The 20,913-nt window shown below is 39.4% G+C and overlaps 1 protein-coding gene across 1 annotated transcript in view; it reads right to left on the reverse strand.

Moving 5' to 3' along the window:
• Window positions 1-20,913, reverse strand: part of CCDC34 (coiled-coil domain containing 34) — a gene marked incomplete at its 5' end in the record, with an annotated part of 48,065 nt that overhangs the window by 16,802 nt on the left and 10,350 nt on the right. The window contains one exon of the mRNA XM_082661100.1: window positions 5,801-5,908. Coding sequence (XP_082517226.1) covers window positions 5,801-5,908 — 108 coding nt within the window. The remainder of the gene's footprint in view (window positions 1-5,800; window positions 5,909-20,913) is intronic.

Genomic DNA, 20,913 nt, shown 5'->3' on the forward strand with positions numbered 1-20,913 from the left:
GTCTGTGGGTCGCCCACCTGGCGGGTATGGGATTTGATTATGTTGTGAAAGCGCCCTCCTACCATCTCATTGTGGCTGCTTCTTTGTCTTTGAATGTAAACTATCTTTTTTGGTAGGTTCCAGTCTTCTTTGTTGATAGTTGTTCAGCAGTTTGTTGTGATTATAGTATTTTCATGAGAGGAGGTGAGCTCAAGGCCTTCTACTCCACCATCTTTTCCAGAATCAAGGGGCTGCTTTTAGTTTGGATGCTTGCTGTCTCTTTCCTCAGCATGGGCTGGCTGTTATCCCCTTGATATGGGGTGTGCAGGTGCAGCAGCCCTTGTGCACTCCCCGGACAGTGTGGGCAGCACTTGGCAACTTCTTGTGGATCTCGTAGTGGTGGCCCGTGCCTGCCTATGGAGCCCATGATTGCAGTGGTGACTTGAGCCCACACCCAGAGCTTCTGTAGGCAGTGTCCCGTTGCCTGGGAGCACTTACAGGGAAAGAAGCTCTTATGGTGGTCCTGTCCCTCTCCTCATGTGCCCCTAATAGTGGCACCTTACTTTTCTGGCAGGCACCAGCTTCTCCTGAGTACACCCTCAGTTGCCACAAGCTAGCCTCTGCAGACTGTCTCTGAACAACCAACCCTGGTCCCTTCCCTGGGTCTGACCTCTGAGGCCTGAGCTTCAGCACCCAGTCCCCACCCGCATCAACAGAGGAGCATCTCAGGCTGGAGAATGCAAGGTGGTGGTGCCGACCTTCTGTGCAGGTTACTCTCCATTTTGCCTTCTGCAAACCGGTTGCTGTGCTCTCCTCCTAGGCTCCGAAGCTCCGCCTCCATCCAGGCTGATCCCCCACCAGTGAAAGGACTCCCAGGGTGCGGGAACCTTTTCTCCTTCACAGCTCCCTCCCTGTGGTGCAGGCCCGTCCCCATTCCTTTCTATTTCCTTTTGTCCTACCCAGTTACTTGGAGGTTTTCTTGTCCTTTCAGAAGTTTGAGGTCTTCTGCTGGCGTTCATTAGATATTCTATGTGAATCGTTCCACTTGCAGATGTGTTTTGAATGTTTTTGTGGGAGTAGGTGAGCTCCCTGTCCTATTCCTCCACCATCTTGATTCCCCAGCCTGTAACTGTATTTTGAGACAGGACTTTTAAAGAGGTAATCAAGTTCATAAAGGTGGGGCCCTAATCCAAAAGGACTGGTGTCCTTACAAGAGGAAGAGGAGACATCAGGGATGGGCATGTACACAGAAAAGGCCATGTGAGGGTATGGAGAGAAGGCAGTCATCTGCAATCCAAAGAGAGAGGCTGCAAGAGAAACCAAACCTTCCAGATACCTTCATTTTGGACTGTCAGCCTACAGAACTGTAAGAAAATAAATTTCTGTTGTTTAAGCCACTCAATCTGTGGTATTCAATATTTTGTCACGACAGCCCTAGCAGACAAAGAGAATAAGCTTATGAAAAGATGGTAAATACCATTAGATCTCAGGAAAATGGAAATTAAAACAACGATGATAAACTACTACACACTTAGTAGAATGACAACGTTAAAAAGACTGAGAATCTGGCAAGGATGTGGTGCACTTGGAACTCTCAGACAATAGTGGTAGGAATGTAGAAGTGGCACAAGCACTTTATAAGAAATTGCTGAACTATTTTTTAAAGTTAAACACACACTTACCATACAACCCAGGAATTCAGTTCCTAGGCATTTACCCAAGAGCAATGAAAACAAGTATCCACAAAAAGACTTGTACGTAAGTGGTCACAGAATTTTATTCATAATATCCCAAAACTGGAAACAACCCAATTATCCATCAACTAGTGAATGGTTAGACAACTTGTGGTATTCCACAGAATAGAATATCACTCAGCAATAAAAAAGAACAATCTTAATACCTGAAATATCAGCAATTTTTAAAAACAGAAGAAGCTTGACACAAAGGAATATATATTGAATGATTCTACCTATAGGAAATACTAGAAAAGGCAAATCTAATCTACAGGAACAGAAAGCAGACTTATCCTTCCTTGGAGCTGGGGTTAGTTGGTGGGAAGCAGGGGCTGAATGCAAGGGAGCACAAGGGAACTATCTGGAGTGAAGGAAATGTTCTCTACCTTGACTGTAATGCCGGTTTCACAGGTACATAAGCTTGTCAAACCTCATCAAACTTAAAATGGGTGTGTTTTATTGTATGTAAATTATTGCTCAATGAAGTTGATTTTAAAACATCAGACAGACAGGCCCTCTGCAGCATTTAAACTACAGAAGAGAGGATAGAATGCCTTTAGTTAGCAAAATGAGACCAGAGCAGACATTCAGAGAGAAGTACTGAGAGAGAGCAGCCAGCCACTAAGTGGCTTCAGATTTTCTGGCACTGCAGTGCTGTACCACACAGAGAATAACAATAAATCTTTTTTTTTTTTAAGATGGTGCCCTGAGAGAACCTTTGTTTCTTCAAACTAAAGGAAACTAACAAACCAACTGACTACTCAAAGTTTCTGAATTTCTATTTTGGTTTCTTCAACAGTATCTGGCACATGATAAACGTGTTGAATGCATGAATGATGCACTGATGACAGTGTTATCAATCATATACTTTGCTATTGGAATTAATTTTTTACATTAAAAAAGCAGTTCCATAGTTTAAAAAAACTGTTTAAAAATAAATTTATTTTTAATTCTCAAACAATGAAGGCAAATGCCCTTTTGCAAGATATGTGGTAATACACTGTAAAAAAACAAATCTAAAAAATGAATTAGCATGGCAACACAAATGTCAGAGTACCAGATGAGATAAGCCATTTATTTGAAAAGGATTTAACGATTTATAGCACAATATAAGAAATTAGCTTTGCTAATGGATACATAAATTCTTTTTGTCTGATTTTTTGATAGAACACAGTGAAAATGACTTAGAGAAAATAATGCCACAGATATATCTAAAATGTGAATGAAGCTGGAAGCAGCAGAGGACCACACACCATGAAATGTAAACAGAGGAGAAAAAAGCTAGATGCCAGACAGGAAGAGAAGAACCAGAAGAGCAGTCTTTACAAATAGAGGTAAGTATAACCAAGACTGAAATAAGAAATCTGATAGTTCTTAAGGCACAAAACAAAAAAAAAAAAACAAGAGTGATCAATTATTCCTTAGTATGCACAGGAATTCTGCAGAATAAGTAAATTTTTCAAGGTTCATTTTTAAACTCTTCTCAACCTTATGGAATCTTGCTTTCGATAATTAGTGATTTATGTCAGGGCAAGCCACTTCCCTTCAAAAGAAAGAAATAATTTTTCTCAAATAATTGGATTAGATCTACTGCCACTAATTAAAACAGAGAATATATCATCTCTACATTCTTAGACAAACAACAACTATGTTTGATTAGCATGGTAAAATGAGCTTAATGGAGTCAGAAGATAAGAGAAGCTTTTAGAGGAGAGAGCATACTATTCAGTACATGCAAAACTTTTATTTTCTAGCTATATATTTCAAAAAAGTATCACTCAAAGCTTGGTTGTAGTTACACAGGCTTATTTTGATCTTGGCATTTATTCACAAAGAACTCTTTCTTGTATTATGGGATGTAGCAAACTTAAAAAAAATAATTTACTTCTGAAGTAAAGAACAAATATATTTATGGTTATAACATACACATGCCTAGCCAATTTCCTTCTTATAATACTTGGATGAAGAAAGCTATGTCATCTTCAATTTACTGGAATTATTTACTAGGTACTATTATTAATACCACTATGCACTGCATTCAATAATAGTTAGGACCCAAAAGTTAGAAATAATTTAAAATTTTTGTCTTACAACTTAAACATTTGACTGAATTCATAAAATTGGATATTAATAATAAAAGCAGTACCATTCTAAATGTGTAAAAAAAATCACAACAGAAAACAAAGTGACAAGATATTTTTTACATTTCTAATTTGAGATCTAATACAAGATTGTATTAAAACTGAAAGGAAAATGATACATTTATTCATTCACTCATTTATTCCAAAAACAAATGCTTACTATATTACAAAGCATTATGTTAGTTAGATCTTGTAATGGATAGAAAATAACTTAAAAAAAACAAAAAAATCAAAAAGCTCCTATCCTTAAGAGTCTTAAAATTACAAGGGGGGCTTCCCTGGTGGTGCAGTGGTTGAGAATCCACCTGCCAATGCAGGGGACATGGGTTTGAGCCCTGGTCCGGGAAGATCCCATATGCCACGGAGCAACTAAGCCCGTGGGCCACAACTACTGAGCCTGCGCTCTAGATTCCGTGAGCCGCAACTACTGAAGCCTGCACGCCTAGAGCCTGTGCTCCACAACAAGAGAAGCCACTGCAATGAGAAGCCTGTGCACCACAACAAAGAGTAGCCCCTGTGAGCCACAACTAAAGAAAAGCCTGCACGCAGCAACGAAGACCCAACGCAGCCAAAAATAAATTTATTAAAAAAAGAAAAAACTTACTTACAAGGGAAGTAAAGACATGTGCATAATACAACTAGCAACAAAGTATATCATATACTGCATTGTATTTTGTATAAAGTGATATAAATTAAACAAGGACTCAGAAGAAAAGAATTTCCAGCATGTGATCAGCAAATGATTCATGTAGGAAATACTTTGAGTTGGATAATGAAAGGTAGGGTGAAAAATGTGATGAGATCCCATACTGAAGAGATACCATATTTAAAAAAAAGGAAATGAGACACAGAAGTGTTCTCAAAACTTCTCATGAACATATATTCCTAGGGGCGGGGGAGCACAGTCCAAAGCCCAAGATTTCTTTGAAATCTACTGTGTATTTTAAAAATAATATAAAATTTATGTTCTACTCTATTAAATATCTATGCTTGCTTTAACATAAAACTAACATTTTTCCTTTCAAAATTTTCCAGCAACACTAATACTCCAAGAAGATGGGCCATGCTTATCCTGAGTGTGCGCCCCAAAGATGCCAGTCAGAAGCTGACAGTATGGAATGAAGGGCAGCACAGTTGGAAGGAGATGTGGCTCGGAGAGCAGAGAGTAGAAGGTATTTAACCAGCCAGGCTAGAACAGTTCAAATGTTATTCAGAGGACAGTGGGGAATCATGAAAGATATATTTTGAACTGAGGGATGACACCTGACTTTTTGGCAAGATTAGTCTGGCAAGGACACAGAGGATGAAGTCATATTTTGGGGCATTTTTAAGCATCAGGTACTGATCTAGCTGCTGGATAACTGAACAAGAGGCAGAAATCCCTGCCCTTATGGGGCTTACATTTCAGTATGGGGAAATAAACAATAAATAAGTTGAAAAATGTGCTAAGACCTGACAGGAAGAGATCACAAACAGGAGAGTGGTGACTGTAAAGGAAAGGCGAGGATGATTAGAAACAAAAGAATTCTGATTATGCCTAGGTGATTGAGATGATAGTAGTACTAATATCAGAAATCAAGGAGTCAGAATGATGGTTCTATGAGAGGAAAATGGATAAAAATGGGTTGTTTTATATTTGCAGGTCCAGAGGTCCCTACCAACCTAACAGATGAAAATCCAAGGCTCTGGGAGGTCAGGTCTGGAGATACAAACTTCATGACTACCTGCAGTCAGATACGAGTGGAAGCCACATGAGGGAGAAGGGAGAGAAGCAGAGAGCAAAGGGCAAAAGATTTGATAAATGTCCCTGAGGGGAGAAAAAAAAAATCGGGTTAGAGAAGAAAGAATCTAAGAGAAAATGAGAAAGCATAGGTAATGACAAGGAGTAACAGGAAGAAGACTTTGCAAAGGAGACGTCAGTATATGTGCACACTTTTTTCTCCTTACCTGTTCATTCTTTTTCTGAACCCATTCCTTGTGCTTTTCTTCAGCAATTATCTTTCTCTTTTCACGTTCTTCCACTTCTTTCTTTTTCTCTAGCTGTTCATTTAATTCCTGTGGATTTTATTCAAGCAAAAGGCAACATTTAATAGAAGTACTCAACCTCACATATTTTTTTTAATGTCTGAGGTTAACCAAATTAAACAAGAATATAGTTTCCTTTATAGAAAATATACCATTAGTGACAATAACTAACTTAAGCAACTAGTCTATGATGAAAGGAAGGCATTGGTAAAAAGTGTAAGTCATTTTCTAGAAATGCAAATAATTGCTTGGCAGCAAAACACTAGTTTCTTAGACTAAACTTCAGCTAAATTACCCTCATTGAAATCAACTTTCCCACACATAAATTTTGGCATCACTGTACACTACTGGCAGAAGCTCAAGAAAATTGCAACTTTTTTACAGTTATAAAAAGCTTCTAGATTCTTGATGAAAATAAAGGGTAGGAATTAAATAATCCCTAAATTAAACTTTTAATTCAGAGTTACAGCAAAGAAGAAATGTAGGGAAAAAAAGGATCCAGATTTTTCTTTGCTGATTTTATAGCTGCTGGAGTGTAAAACAAAACCACATTCATATCCTAGATTATTTAACTGCCTTGCTGTCACTCGAATCTACACGTTTGGGCATTTCCTCAGGAGAAAGAATGTGGAAAGTATGGCCAAATAAAACTACAAGCTGAATGCCACCACTCTGTCACTCATCAGTTACATTACTGCATTAGTTGAGAATGCTGTTCAAACTAGACTCCTAGGACTCTACTACCATAATTACTGGTTATTCTTCTCTCTCCTTAGATACCAGAAATTGGATACTTTTATATGTCTTCCACTGGACCTCATCCCCATGCCTCCCTTTCCCAAGGACCTACCTACCTCAGCATGGGTGGCAGTGAGAAAGACAATTTTTCAACTCTCAGACAATTCCAGTGTGTTAAATGAAATGAAGATAAAACTTGACACCAAGAACATATCTTGTATACTTGAGAACAACTGGTCTAAGGATACCTGTCTTCCGTGATCTCTCATCCTAGAATTCTGCTGCATCAGAAATAGCTTCCCTCACTCATTCAGAGTCTTCCAACTTTTAAACACTATACTCCCCCCATCCCCCCAAAGTAAAATATCCATTTTGGTTTTAAAAGGACTCTTCATTACCTCTGCAGCTACTATCCCTTGATTACTCACTTAATACTTTTTTTTTTTTTAATGGAGCACTTACTATAAAGATAGCAAGAACTGAGATGCAGGGATGAAATTCCAGAAGTCTCTGATGTAATCTAATTCCGTATACACAAAATAATGAAGCGCTGCATTGTGAGATACTGTGTAGAATAAGAGCTCAGAAAAGGGAAGGGAAGACGAGAGGAGAAAGAGTATGGTTCAGGGTAGTAAAAAACGAGCACCATGAGAGGAACAGTGAGGAGATGGCTTGACTAGAACAGGGAGGGGAGGTGACTAGAAAGTCAGACTGTGGTACTAACTAGATGGAAAAAGGTCTTTTGAGACAGGCAGAGTAAATTAAACACTATGAAGCAGGAATACATGGCAAAAGATTTAAAACTCTTAATGATGAAAACTGCATTTGAAGGGATCAGAACTATCATGAGGGAGACTGACTAGGAGGTTGCCACAGTACAAGTTGGAAGGGGACAAAAGTCTGGACTAGTGTCACGAAACAAGGGGGAATATGTGCATGTGCATGACAGACTAGATATAGATTTGACAACCACATTTTCCAAAATAGTCCTAAATTTGATCGTCAAGAAAGTTATTTAAATATACAACTAAAGATAGGACTGGTTACATTTATGTACCCTTTAAAATTCTTCATATAATTAAACTCAAAAGTCAGAAAAAAAATCAGACATTGTATTCCTATTTTATGGTTCACAAATTTTAGTTAATGCTGACATAAGAGTTAAAGATGAAGGAAGGGTCAAAAGTACCTAGAAAATGCTACCACTGACCCAAACAGTGCTTTAATCTCAGGATGTCTGTTCAAGTGATTTGCAACCTCAGAATATACATCACATTCTGAGAAACAACCCTCCCTTCCAAGGCTGGCTCCCCTCAGAATTTCCCACCTTAAATGCCTCCATCTTTTTGCCACTAAGGCCAGCCTCTTCCAGACACAGCTGGAGTCTTCTCTCACAAGGCCCCTATGTCATCTTCTGGTACACCACTGAATTTCAACAGAATTATATATCTTCCCACAGCGTAAACACTTGATTATAGAAAACCAAAATCCAAAGAGAATCCTAAACATGCATTTTTAATTTCAATAGCTTTTGCTGACTTTCAAAGAAAGTTTTACCACTAAAGGTAACAATTAGAAAAAAATATCTGAGTTCCACCAACTCTATATCCTGCCCTATTCCTTCATTAAGGGCTGATGAATGAATCAAAGGCCAAAGCATGATGGTGGAAAAAAAAAAAAAGCACCTGAATTATTCACAAATTAATTAGATAATTTTTATAATTTAGAATAGACGATACTAAAATGTTAAAGCAAATGTTAAAAATTAAAATTAGCCAAAGGCCATAGAGAATTTAAGGTAGTCTGCTAAAGAATTTTTTTAAATAATAAAAATTTAAGTAAAATTTACATGCCCTACAAAACCAATATGGTAGCTTTTCACAATACTAATGTTCAATATTTACCACATTTTATCACCTCAACATAGTTACAAATGTAAAAAAAAATTGTAAGCCTAATTTTGATGAGTTAAAATAATTTTTAACTCAATCTTACAGGGATATCTGAAACAAATCTAAACGTTGCTGAAATCAAATTTATGATGGGGGATGATCTTTTTAACGACCCAATTACCTTTAAATTTTCCTTCAAGATTTCAAGGAAGAATATAAGAAAGCCAGGGTAAATTTAAAATTAAATACTAAGTCTGACCCCTTTATTTCTAAAATGCATCTTGGTATTGTAGAAAAAAACACTTATTAAATTGGAAGTCAAAAAAACTAGGATCCAGTCCCAGCTTTGCCACTAACTGAAAAAACCTTGGCAAAGCTACTCTCTGGCTCTCATGTTTTAATAGGGATCTGAGATGAATTGTTCCTTGTGGTTAAAAATCTGTGCTTTTAATGATATGATTTATAAATAAGTTAGAGAATACAGTAAATAAGGACAGAAAATAAGGAAAACATGACTTAGAAAATAAAACAAAGGGAAAGGCATGAAAAAAATGTGAATACCGCAAGAGCTCAAAATAAGTTTATACCAAAGTGAGTAGTTTACCCATATGTTATGATATCCCTGGCATAACTGATATGGTTAAGACTCATGCTAAAATATTTTAACTGCTTCAGAGTTGAGTAATGACATAGATATAAGAAATGTCCAACTACTAAATATGTGAAAAGGTTTAAATCATTCAATTATACTCTGCTACCTGCTTAATCATTGAGGTAGGAACTTTATATTCATTATTTTAATCTGTTCTCAAAATAAATCTTTAGTAGTTACTATCATCTCCTTTAACACGTAACAACAACTAACTTTTACTAAGTGCTTCCTATATATTAGGCCACATCCTGCTGTTCACTTAGTCCCCAAAACACTATGAGGTGAATGTTATTCTCCGCTTTCACTGATAATCCAGGCAGAGAGGTTAAAGATCCAAGGTCTCAGTTTTGAATCCAGGATGTACGACTCAAGAATTTATGTTTTTAACCTCTCTACTACTGCCTCTCTAACATGTGGCTTATAGATGAAGAGACTGAGGCTCAGAGAAGTTAAGTAACTTTTCCAAGATCACAGATTTAGAACAGCAAGACTAGAATTTGAGCCTAGTTCCATGTTACTCCAAAGCCCAGGGTTCCTTATAATTTAGTGTAATTTAATTAACTTTATGGTAATGATGACTCTAAAAATAACTTGAAGTGACCCTCCTTTTCTTAGTGTAACAAGTGACTTCTAGTGAGGCTAGAGATGAAGCTAAATACCATAAGTGAGCTCCACAATACCACTGATTCACTAGATCAGTGTTTCCCAACTGTGAGTCTAAAACCAATGTCTGGGTTATGACTAGCATTTAAAAAAAGAAAGAAAAGAAAAAATAGAATAGAATAGAATATTACCAGGTTCTGCACAAAATTAAGATATTTCAGATACATATGTAAGCAGGCATTACATATATGTATGCATTTGTGTGTGACATGAAGCAAAGTAGATTTCTCACTGTGAACAAATATTTTGAAAGCTACTAAATAATGGAATTAGTAATGTTAAAACTTGAGGTTGAAGTAAGAGAAGTAAGAGTCTGGGGTCTCAACAACACACTAATTCTGAAAATGTGAAGACTATGACCAAAGAGAGTGGCCAAGACGATGGAGGAGAGAGACCCTGAGCTCACCTCCTCTCACAAGCACAACAAAAAAAATCACAACTATCTACAGAATAACAATCAATGAAAAAGACTGGAACCTACCAGAAAAGATCTTCTACCACTAAAGACATAAAGAAGGAACCACAATGACAGGTAGGAGGGACAGACTCACATTACCCCCCAAGGGTGGGCAACCCACAAAGTAGAGAATAAATACACTGCAAAGGCTCTCCCACAGGAATGAGAGTTCTGAGCCCCAGGTAAGGCTCCCCAGCCCTGGGGTCCAGCACTGGGAATACGAGTCCCCAGAGCATTTGGCTTTGAAGGTCAGCGGGTCTTAACTGCAGGAGCCTCACAGAATTAGGGGAAAAGAGATTTCAAACTTAAAGGGTGCATACAAAATATTATGCATACTGGGACCCAGGGCAAAAGCAGTAATTTGATAGGAGCCTGGGTCAGACCTACCTACTGGTCTTGGAGAGTCTCCTAGGGATGCATGAGGTGGCTGCGACTCACCCTGGGGACATGGACACTGGTGACAGACACATTTGAGGGCATTCAGCTGTGTGAGCTGATGGAGGCTGCCATCTTGGCTCACTATCACCGAGACCTGGACCCACCCAAAACCCTGTAGGTGCCAGTGCTGGGATGCCTCCAGCCAAACTAACTGAACAGAGACACAGACTCACCTACCAACAGACAGGCTGCCTAAAGACTTCCTGAACAAACAGCCACCTCCAGACAAGGCCCTAAACACAGCTTTCCCCATCAGAGGGCCAAGACCCAGCTCTACCCACGAGTGGGCAGGCACAGGCCCTTCCCACCAGGAAGCCTGCACAAGCCTCTGGACCACCTCATCCACCAGGGGGCAGACCAGAAGCAAGAAAAATACAATACCACAGGTCGCACACTGAGTCCAGCAACAGCAGGCCAGACCCTACCCTGGGACCGCCTGGGCCCTGGCCCTGCCCACTAGCAGGCTAATGTAACCTTTGGGACACCCTGGACCCCATACCCAACTGTGTCGGGAACCAGCCCCCCAACACCAGATTTAAAACAAGCTCTGGTATCCCTGGGCCCTGAAGCCAGGCTCCAGGACCCAGCTCTGTCTGCCAGTAGTCCCGCACTACCCCAGGATCTGGCTTCACCTGCCAGTAGAGGGGCAACACTCCAGAGTCTTCAGGATCCTGACTCCAGCCACCAGTGAGCCAGCACTACCCCCAGGACCCCCTAAGGTTCTGCAAAAGCTGCCTCATGACCAGGCCCCACTGAACAACAGCCAGCAGTATCCACACAACGCAGTGCCTGGCAACCAAATAGACTAGTGGCCAACCAAGCCTACTAGACCACCCACACAGTCAGCCTGCCAGAACAGAAGGACCCGTGCAGGCATATAGCTTGGGTGACGAGACAGGAGTGCACTGCTGGAACACATAGGACGTCTCCTATAGAAGACTACTTCTGCAAGGTCGAGAAAGGTAACTACCCTGCCACATACATAAAAATACAAATACCAACACAGACAGCAAATGAATATGTTCCAGATGAAGGAACAAGATAAAACCCCAAAAGAACTAAGTGAAGTGGAGATAGGCAATCTACCCAAGAAAGAGTTAAGAGTAATGATCATAAAGATGAGGAAAGAACTTGAGAGGAGAATGGATGCCACAGTGAGAACTTAGAAGTTTTTAACAAAGAGTTAGAAAATATAAAGAACAGCCAAACAGAGATGAATACAATAACTGAAATGAAAAATACCCTAGAAGGAATCAACAGTAGACTAAATGAGGCAGAAGAACAGATCAGTGAGCTGGAAGACAGAGTAGTAGAAATCACTGCCACTGAAGAGAAAACAGAATGAAAAGAAATGAGGACAGTATAAGAGACATCTGGGACAACATCAAGCATATAAATACTTGCATTATAGGGGTGACAGAAGGATAAGAGAGAGAGAAAGGGCCAGAGAAAATATTTAAAGACATAATAGCTGAAAACTTCCCTAACCTGGGAAAGGAAAATGTTACCCAAGGCCAGGAAGCACAGTGTCCCATACAGGATGAACCTAAAGAGGAACATACCAAGACACATTGTAACCAAAAATTAAGGATAAAGAGAGAATATTAAAAGCAGCAAGGGAAAAGCAACAAATAACGTACAAGGAAACTCGCTTAAGGCTATCCACTGAGTTTTCAGCAGAAATTCTGCAGGCCAGAAGGGAGTGGCATGATATGTTTAAAGTTATGAAAGGGAAAAACCTACAACCAAGAATGCTCTACCCAGCAAGGCTCTCATTCAGATTAAATGGAGAAATCAGAAACTTTTCAGACAAGCAAAAGCTAAAAGAATTCAGCACCACCAAACCAGTGTTACAACAAATGTAAAAGAAACTTCTCTGGGCGAAAAAAAAAGGCCACAACTAGAAAGAAGAAAATTACAAAATGAAAAAGCTCCCTGGTAAAGGCAAACATAAAGATAGGAAAATATCCACACACAAACATGATATCAAAACCAGCAATCGTGAGAAGAAATTACAAATGCAAGATATTGGAAATGCATTTGAAATTAAGAGACCAGCAACTTAAACCTTGTGTATACATATAGAATGCTGTATCAAAGCCTCATGGGAAGCACTAACAAAAAATCTACAATAGATACACACGCAAAATAGAAAAAGTAACCAAACACACCTCAAAAGATAGTCATCAAATCAGGAGAAGAGAACAAAAGAGGGAAGAAAAAAACCTACAAAAACAAATCCTAAACAATTAACAAGATGGCAAGAAGAACATACATATCGACAATTACATTAAATGTAGATGAACTAAATGCTCCAACCAAAAGATACAGACTGGCTGAACGCATACAAAAACAAGACCCATATATGTGCTGTCTACAAGAGACCCACTTCAGATCTAGGGACACATACTAAAAGTGAGGGGATCGAAAAAGGTATTCCATGCAAACGGAAATCAAAAGAAAGCTGTAGTAGCAAAACTCATATCAGACAAAATAGACTTTAAGATAAAGACTGTTAAAAGAGACAAGGACACTACATAATGATCAAGGGATCAATCCACGAAGAAGATATAACAATGGTAAATATATATGCACCCAACACAGGAGCACCACAATATATAAGGCAACTGGTAACAGGCATAAAAGGAGAAATCAACAGTAACACAATAGTGGGGGACTTTAAAATCCCACTTACATCACTGAACAGATCATCCAGACAGAAAATCAGTAAGGAAACACAGGCCTTAAATGACACTTTAGACCAGAGAGACTTAATTGATATTTATAGAACATTCCATCGAGAGCAGCAGACTACATATTCTTCTCAAGTGCACATGGAACATTCTCCAGGACAGATCACATGCTGGGCCACAAAGCAAACCTTGGTAAATTTAAGAAAGCTGAAAACATACCAATCATCTTTTCTGACCACAATGCTATGAGATGAGAAATCAACTGCAAGAAAAAAAGTGTAAAAAACACAAACATGTCGAGGCTAAGCAATATGTTACTAAACATAGATCACTGAAAAAATTAAAGAGGAAATAAAAAAAAAACTTAGAGACAAACGAAAACGAAAACACAATGATCCGAACGCTGCGAGATGTAACAAACGCAGTTCTAAGAGGAAAGTTTAGGTCAATACAAATTTACACCAGGAAACAAGAAAATCTCAAATAAACAACCTAACCTTACACCTAAAGCAACTAGAGAAACAAACAAAACCCAAAGTTAGTAGAAGGAAAGAAATCATAAAGACCAGAGTAGAGATAAATGAAATAGACACAAAGAAAATAGAAAAGATCAATGAAAGTAAAAACTGGTTCTTTGAAAAGATAAACAAAATTGATAAACCATTAGCCAGACTCATCAAGAAAAATAGGGAGAGGGCTGAAATTAATAAAATTAGAAATGAAAATGAGAAGTTACAACTGACACTACAGAAATACGAAGGACCATAAGAGACTACTATAAGCCACTATATGTCAATAAATGGACAACCTAGAAGAAATGGACAAACTCGTAGAAAGGTACAATTTTCGAGGACTGAACCAGAAGTAATAGAAAATACGAACACACCAATCACAAGTACTGAAACTGAAACTGTGATTTAAAAATTCCCGAATCTTGAGAGATCGGGAAAATGGCGGAAGAGTACGACGCGGAGATCACCTTCCTCCCCACAGATACACCAGAAATACATCTACACGTGGAACAACTCCTACAGAACACCTACTGAACGCTGGCAGAAGACCTCAGACCTCCCAAAAGGCAAGAAACTCCACACGTACCTGGGTAGGGCAAAAGAAAAAAGAATAAACACAGACAAAAGAATAGGGACGGTACCTGCACCAGTGGGAGGGAGCTGTGAAGGAGGAAAAGTTTCCACACACTAGGAAGCCCCTTCACGGGCACAGACTGCGGGTGGCGGAGGGGGAAGCTTCGGAGCCGCGGAGGAGAGCATAGCAACAGGGGTGCAGGGGGCAAAGCGGAGAGATTCCCACACAGAGGATCAGTGCCAAATGGCTCTCACCAGCCCGAGAGGCTTGTCTGCTCACCCGCCGGGGCAGGCGGGGCTGGGAGCTGAGGCTCGGGCTTCGGAGGTCGGATCCCAGGGAGAGGACTGGGGTTGGCGGCGTGAACACAGCCTGCAGGGGGTCAGTGCACCATGGCTAGCCAGGAGGGAGTCCGGGAAAAAGTCTGGACCTGCCGAAGAGGCAAGAGACTTTTTTTTCCCTCTTTGTTTCCTGGTGCGCGAGAAGAGGGGATTAAGAGCGCTGCTTAAAGGAGCTCCAGAGACGGGCGCGAGCCACGGCTAACAGCGCGGACAACAGAGAAAGGCATGAGACGCTAAGGCTGCTGCTGCCGCCACCAGGAAGCCTGTGTGTGAGCACAGGTCACTATCCACACCTCCCCTCCTGGGAGCCTGTGCAGTCCGACACTGCCAGGGTCCCGGGATCCAGGGACAACTTCCCCGGGAAAACGCATGGTGTGCCTCAGGCTGGTGCAACGTCCTGCCGGCCTGTGCCGCCGCAGGCTCGCACTGCATCCACATCCCTCCCTACCCCCGGCCTGAGTGAGCCAGAGTCCCCGAAGCAGCTGCTCCTTTAACCCCGTCCTGTCTGAGCGAAGAACAAATGCCCTCCCGCGACCTACACACAGAGGTGGGGCCAAATCCAAAGCTGAGCCCCAGGAGCTATGAGAAAAAAGAAGAGAAAGGGAAATCTCTCCCAGCAGCCTCAGAAGCACCGGATTAAAGCTCCACAATCAACTTGATATACCCTGCATCTGTGGAATACATGAATAGACAACAAATCATCCCAAATTGAGGAGGTGAACTATGAGAGCAAGATTTACTATTTTTTCCCCTTTTCCTCTTTTTGTGTGTATGTGTATGATTCTATGTGAGAGTTTGTCTATATAGCTTTGCTGTCACCATTTGTCCTAGGGTTCTATCCATCTGTTTTTCTTTCTCTTAAAAAAATTTTTTTTCTTAATAATTATATTTATTTTAATAACTTTATTTTATCTTACTTTATTTTATTTTATCCTCTCTCCTCTTTCTTTCTTTCTTTTCTTTCTTTCTTCCCTCCTTCCCTCCCTCCCTTCTTCCTTCCTTCCTCCCTTCCTTCCTTTCTTTCTACTTTTTCTCCCTTTTATTCTGAGCCGTGTGGATGAAAGGCTCTTGGTGCTGCAGCCAGGAGTCAATGCTGTGCCTCTGAGGTGGGAGAGCCAACTTCAGGACACTGGTCCACAAGACACCTCCCAGCTCCACATAATATCAAATGGCGAAAATCTCCCAGAGATCTCCATCTCAACACCAGCACCCAGCTTCACTCAACGACCAGCAAGCTACAGTGCTGGACACCCTATGCCAAACTAGCAAGACAGGAACACAACCCCACCCATTAGCAGAGAGGCTGTCTAAAATCATAATAAGTCCACAGACACCCCGAAACACACCACCAGACGTGGACCTGCCCACCAGAAAGACAAGATCCAGCCTCATCCACCAGAACACAGGCACTAGTCCCCTCCACCAGGAAGCCTACACAACCCACTGAACCAACTTTAGCCACTGGGGACAGACATCAAAAACAACGGGAAGTATGAAACTGCAACCTGCAAAAAGGAGACCCCAAACACAGTAAGATAAGCAAAATGAGAAGACAGAAAAACACACAAGATGAAGGAGCAAGATAAAAACCCATCAGACCTAACAAATGAAGAGGAAATAGGCAGTCTACCTGAAAAAGAATTCAGAATAATGATAGTAAAGATGATCCAAAATGTCGGAAACAGAATAGACAAAATGCAAGAAACATTTAACAAGGACCTAGAAGAACTAAAGATGAAACAAGCAATGATGAACAACACAATAAATGAAATTAAAAATACTCTAGATGGGATCAATAGCGGAATAACTGAGGTAGAAGAACGGATAAATGACTTGGAAGAAAAAATAGTGGAAATAACTACTGCAGAGCAGAATAAAGAAAAAAGAATGAAAAGAACTGAGGACAGTCTCAGAGACCGCTGGGACAACACTAAACGCACCAACATTCGAATTATTGGGGTTCCAGAAGAAGAAGAGAAAAAGAAAGGGACTGAGAAAATATTGGAAGAGATTATAGTTGAAAACTTCCCTAATATGAGAAAGGAAATAGTTAATCAGGTCCAGGAAGCACAGAGAGTCCCATACAGGATAAATCCAAGGAGAAACACACCAAGACACATACTAATCGAACTGTCAAAAATTAAGTACAAAGAAAACATATTAAAAGCAGCAAGGGAAAAACAACAAATAACACACAAGGGAATCCCTATAAGGTTAACAGCTGATCTTTCAGCAGAAACTCTGCAAGCCAGAAGGGACTGGCAGGACATATTTAAAGTGATGAAGGAGAAAAATCTACAACGAAGATTACTCCACCCAGCAGGGATCTCATTCAGATTTAATGGAGAAATTAATATCTTTACAGACAAGCAAAAGCTGAGAGAGTTCAGCACCACCAAACCAGCTTTACAACAAATGCTAAAGGACCTTCTCTAGGCAAGAAACACAAGAGAAGGAAAAGACCTACAATAACAAACCCAAAACAATTAAGAAAATGGGAATAGGAACACACATATTGATAATTACCTTAAATGTAAATGGATTAAATGCTCCCACCAAAAGACACAGACTGGCTGAATGGATACAAAATCAAGACCCATATATATGCTGTCTACAAGAGACCCACTTCAGACCTAGAGACACATACAGACTGAAAGTGAGGGGATGGAAAAAGATATTCCATGCAAATGGAAACCAAAAGAAAGCTGGAGTAGCAATTCTCATATCAGACAAAATAGACTTTAAAATAGACTATTAGAAGAGACAAAGGACACTACATAATGATCAAGGGATCGATGCAAGAAGAAGATATAACAATTGTAAATATTTATGCACCCAACATAGGAGCACCTCCATACATAAGGCAAATACTAACAGCCATAAAAGGGGAAATCGACAGTAACACATTCATAGTAGGGGATTTTAACACCCCACTTTCACCCCTGGACAGATCATCCAAAATGAAAATAAATAAGGAAACACAAGTTTTAAATGATACATTAAACAAGATGGACTTAATTGATATTTATAGGACATTCCATACAAAAACAACAGAATACACATTTTTCTCAAGTGCTCATGGAACATTCTCCAGGATAGATCATCTCTTGGGTCACAAATCAAGCCTTGGTAAACTTAAGAAAATTGAAATTGTATCAAGTATCTTCTCCGACCACAATGCTATGAGACTAGATATCAATTACAGGAAAAGATCTGTAAAAAATACAAACACAAGGAGGTTAAACAATACACTACTTAATAATGAAGTGATCACGGAAGAAATCAAAGAGGACATATAAATATACCTAGAAACAAATGACAATGGAGACATGACGACCCAAAACCTATGGGATGCAGCAAAGCAGTTCTAAGAGGGAAGTTTATAGGAATACAATCCTACCTTAAGAAACAGGAAACATCTCAAATAAACAACCTAACCTTGCACCTAAAGCAATTAGAGAAAGAAAAACAAAAAAAACCCCAAAGTTAGCGGAAGAAATCATAAAAATCAGATCAGAAATAAATGAAAAAGAAATGAAGGAAACAATAGCAAAGATCAATAAAATTAAAAGCTGGTTCTTTGAGAAGATAAACAAAATTGATAAATCATTAGCCAGACTCATCAAGAAAAAAAGGGAGAAGACTCAAATCAATAGAATTAGAAATGAAAAAGGAGAAGTAACAACTGACACTGCAGAAATACAAAAGATCATGAGAGATTACTACAAGCAACTCCATGCCAATAAAATGGACAACCTGGAAGAAATGGACAAATTCTTAGAAATGCACAACCTGCCAAGACTGAATCAGGAAGAAATAGAAAATATGAACAGACCCATCACAAGCACTGAAATTGAAACTGTGATTAAAAATCTTCCAACAAACAAAAGCCCAGGACCAGATGGCTTCACAGACGAATTCTATCAAATATTTAGAGAAGAGCTAACACCTATCGTTCTCAAACTCTTCCAAAATATAGCAGAAGGAGGAACACTCCCAAACTCATTCTATGAGGCCACCATCACCCTGATACCAAAACCAGACAAGGATGTCACAAAGAAAGAAAACTATAGGCCCATACCACTGATGAACATAGATGGAAAAATCCTCAACAAAATACTAGCAAACAGAATCCAACAGCACATAAAAAGGATCATACACCATGATAAAGTGGGGTTTATTCCAGGAATGCAAGGATTCTTCAATATATGCAAATCAATCAATGTGATACACCTATTAAACTGAAGGAGAAAAACCATGTGATCATCTCAATAGATGCAGAGAAAGCTTTCGACAATATTCAACACCCATTTATGATAAAAACCCTGCAGAAAGTAGGCATAGAGGGAACTTTCCTCAGCATAATAAAGGCCATATATGACAAACCCACAGCCAACATCGTCCTCAATGGTGAAAAACTGAAAGCATTTCCACTAAGATCGGGAACAAGACAAGGTTGCCCACTCTCACCACTCTTATTCAACATAGTTTTGGAAGTTTTAGCCACAGCAATCAGAGAAGAAAAGGAATCCAAATCGGAAAAGACGAAGTAAAGCTGTCACTGTTTGCAGATGACATGATACTATACATACAGAATCCTAAACATGCCACCAGAAAACTACTAGAGCTAATCAATGAATTTGGTAAAGTAGCAGGATACAAAATTAATGCACAGAAATCTCTGGCATTCCTATACAATAATGATGAAAAATCTGAAAGTGAAATCAAGAAAACACTCCCATTTACCATTGAAACAAAAAGAATAAAACATCTAGGAATAAACCTACCTAAGGAGACAAAAGACCTGTATGCAGAAAATTATAAGACACTGATGAAAGAAATTAAAGATGATACAAATAGATGGAGAGATATACCATGTTCTTGGATTGGAAGAACCAACATTGTGAAAATGACTCTACTACCCAAAGCAATCTATAGATTCAATGCAATCTCTATCAAACTACCACTGGCATTTTTCACAGAACTAGAACAAAAAATTTCACAATTTGTATGGAAACACAAAAGACCCCGAATAGCCAAAGCAATCTTGAGAACAAAAAACGGAGCTGGAGGAATCAGGCTCCTGGACTTCAGACGATACTACAAAGCCACAGTAATCAAGACAGTATGGTACTGGCACAAAAACACAAATATAGATTAATGGAACAGGATAGAAAGCCCAGAGATAAACCCATGCACATATTGTCACCTTATCTTTGATAAAGGAGGCAAGAATGTACAGTGGAGAAAGGACAGCCTGTTCAATAAGTGGTGCTGGGAAAACTGGACAGGTACATGTAAAAGTATGAGATTAGCTCACTCCCTAATACCATACACAAAAACAAGCTCAAAATGGATCAAGAACCTAAATGTAAGGCCAGACACTATCAAACTCTTAGAGGAAAACATAGGCAGAACACTCTATGACATAAATCACAGCAAGATCTTTTTTGACCCACCTCCCAGAGAAATGGAAATAAAAACAAAAATAAAACAAATGGGACCTAATGAAACTTCAAAGCTTTTGCACAGCAAAGGAAACCATAAACAAGTCCAACAGACAACCCTCAGAATGGGAGAAAATATTTGCAAATGAAGCAACTGACAAAGGATTAATCTCCAAGATATACAAGAAGCTCAGGCAGCTCAATAACAAAAAAACAAACAACCCAATCCAAAAATGGGCAGAAGACCTAAATAGACATTTCTCCAAAGAAGATATACAGACTGTCAACAAACACATGAAAGAATGCTCAACATCATTAATCATTAGAGAAATGCAAATCAAAACTACAATGAGATATCATCTCACACCAGTCAGAATGACCATCATCAAAAAATCTAGAAAGAATGAATGCTGGAGAGGGTGGGGAGAAAACGCAACACTCTTGCACTGCTGGTGGGAATGTGAATTGGTACAGCCACTATGGAGAACAGTACGGAGGTTCCTTAAAAAACTACAAATAGAACTACCATATGACCCAGCAATCCCACTACTGGGCATATACCCTGAAAAAACCATAATTCAAAAAGAGTCATATACCAAAATGTTCATTGCAGCTCTATTTACAATCGCTA

This window comes from Grampus griseus (genome assembly GCF_964374135.1).
Source record: "Grampus griseus genome assembly, chromosome: 8".
Lineage (NCBI taxonomy): Eukaryota > Metazoa > Chordata > Mammalia > Artiodactyla > Delphinidae > Grampus > Grampus griseus.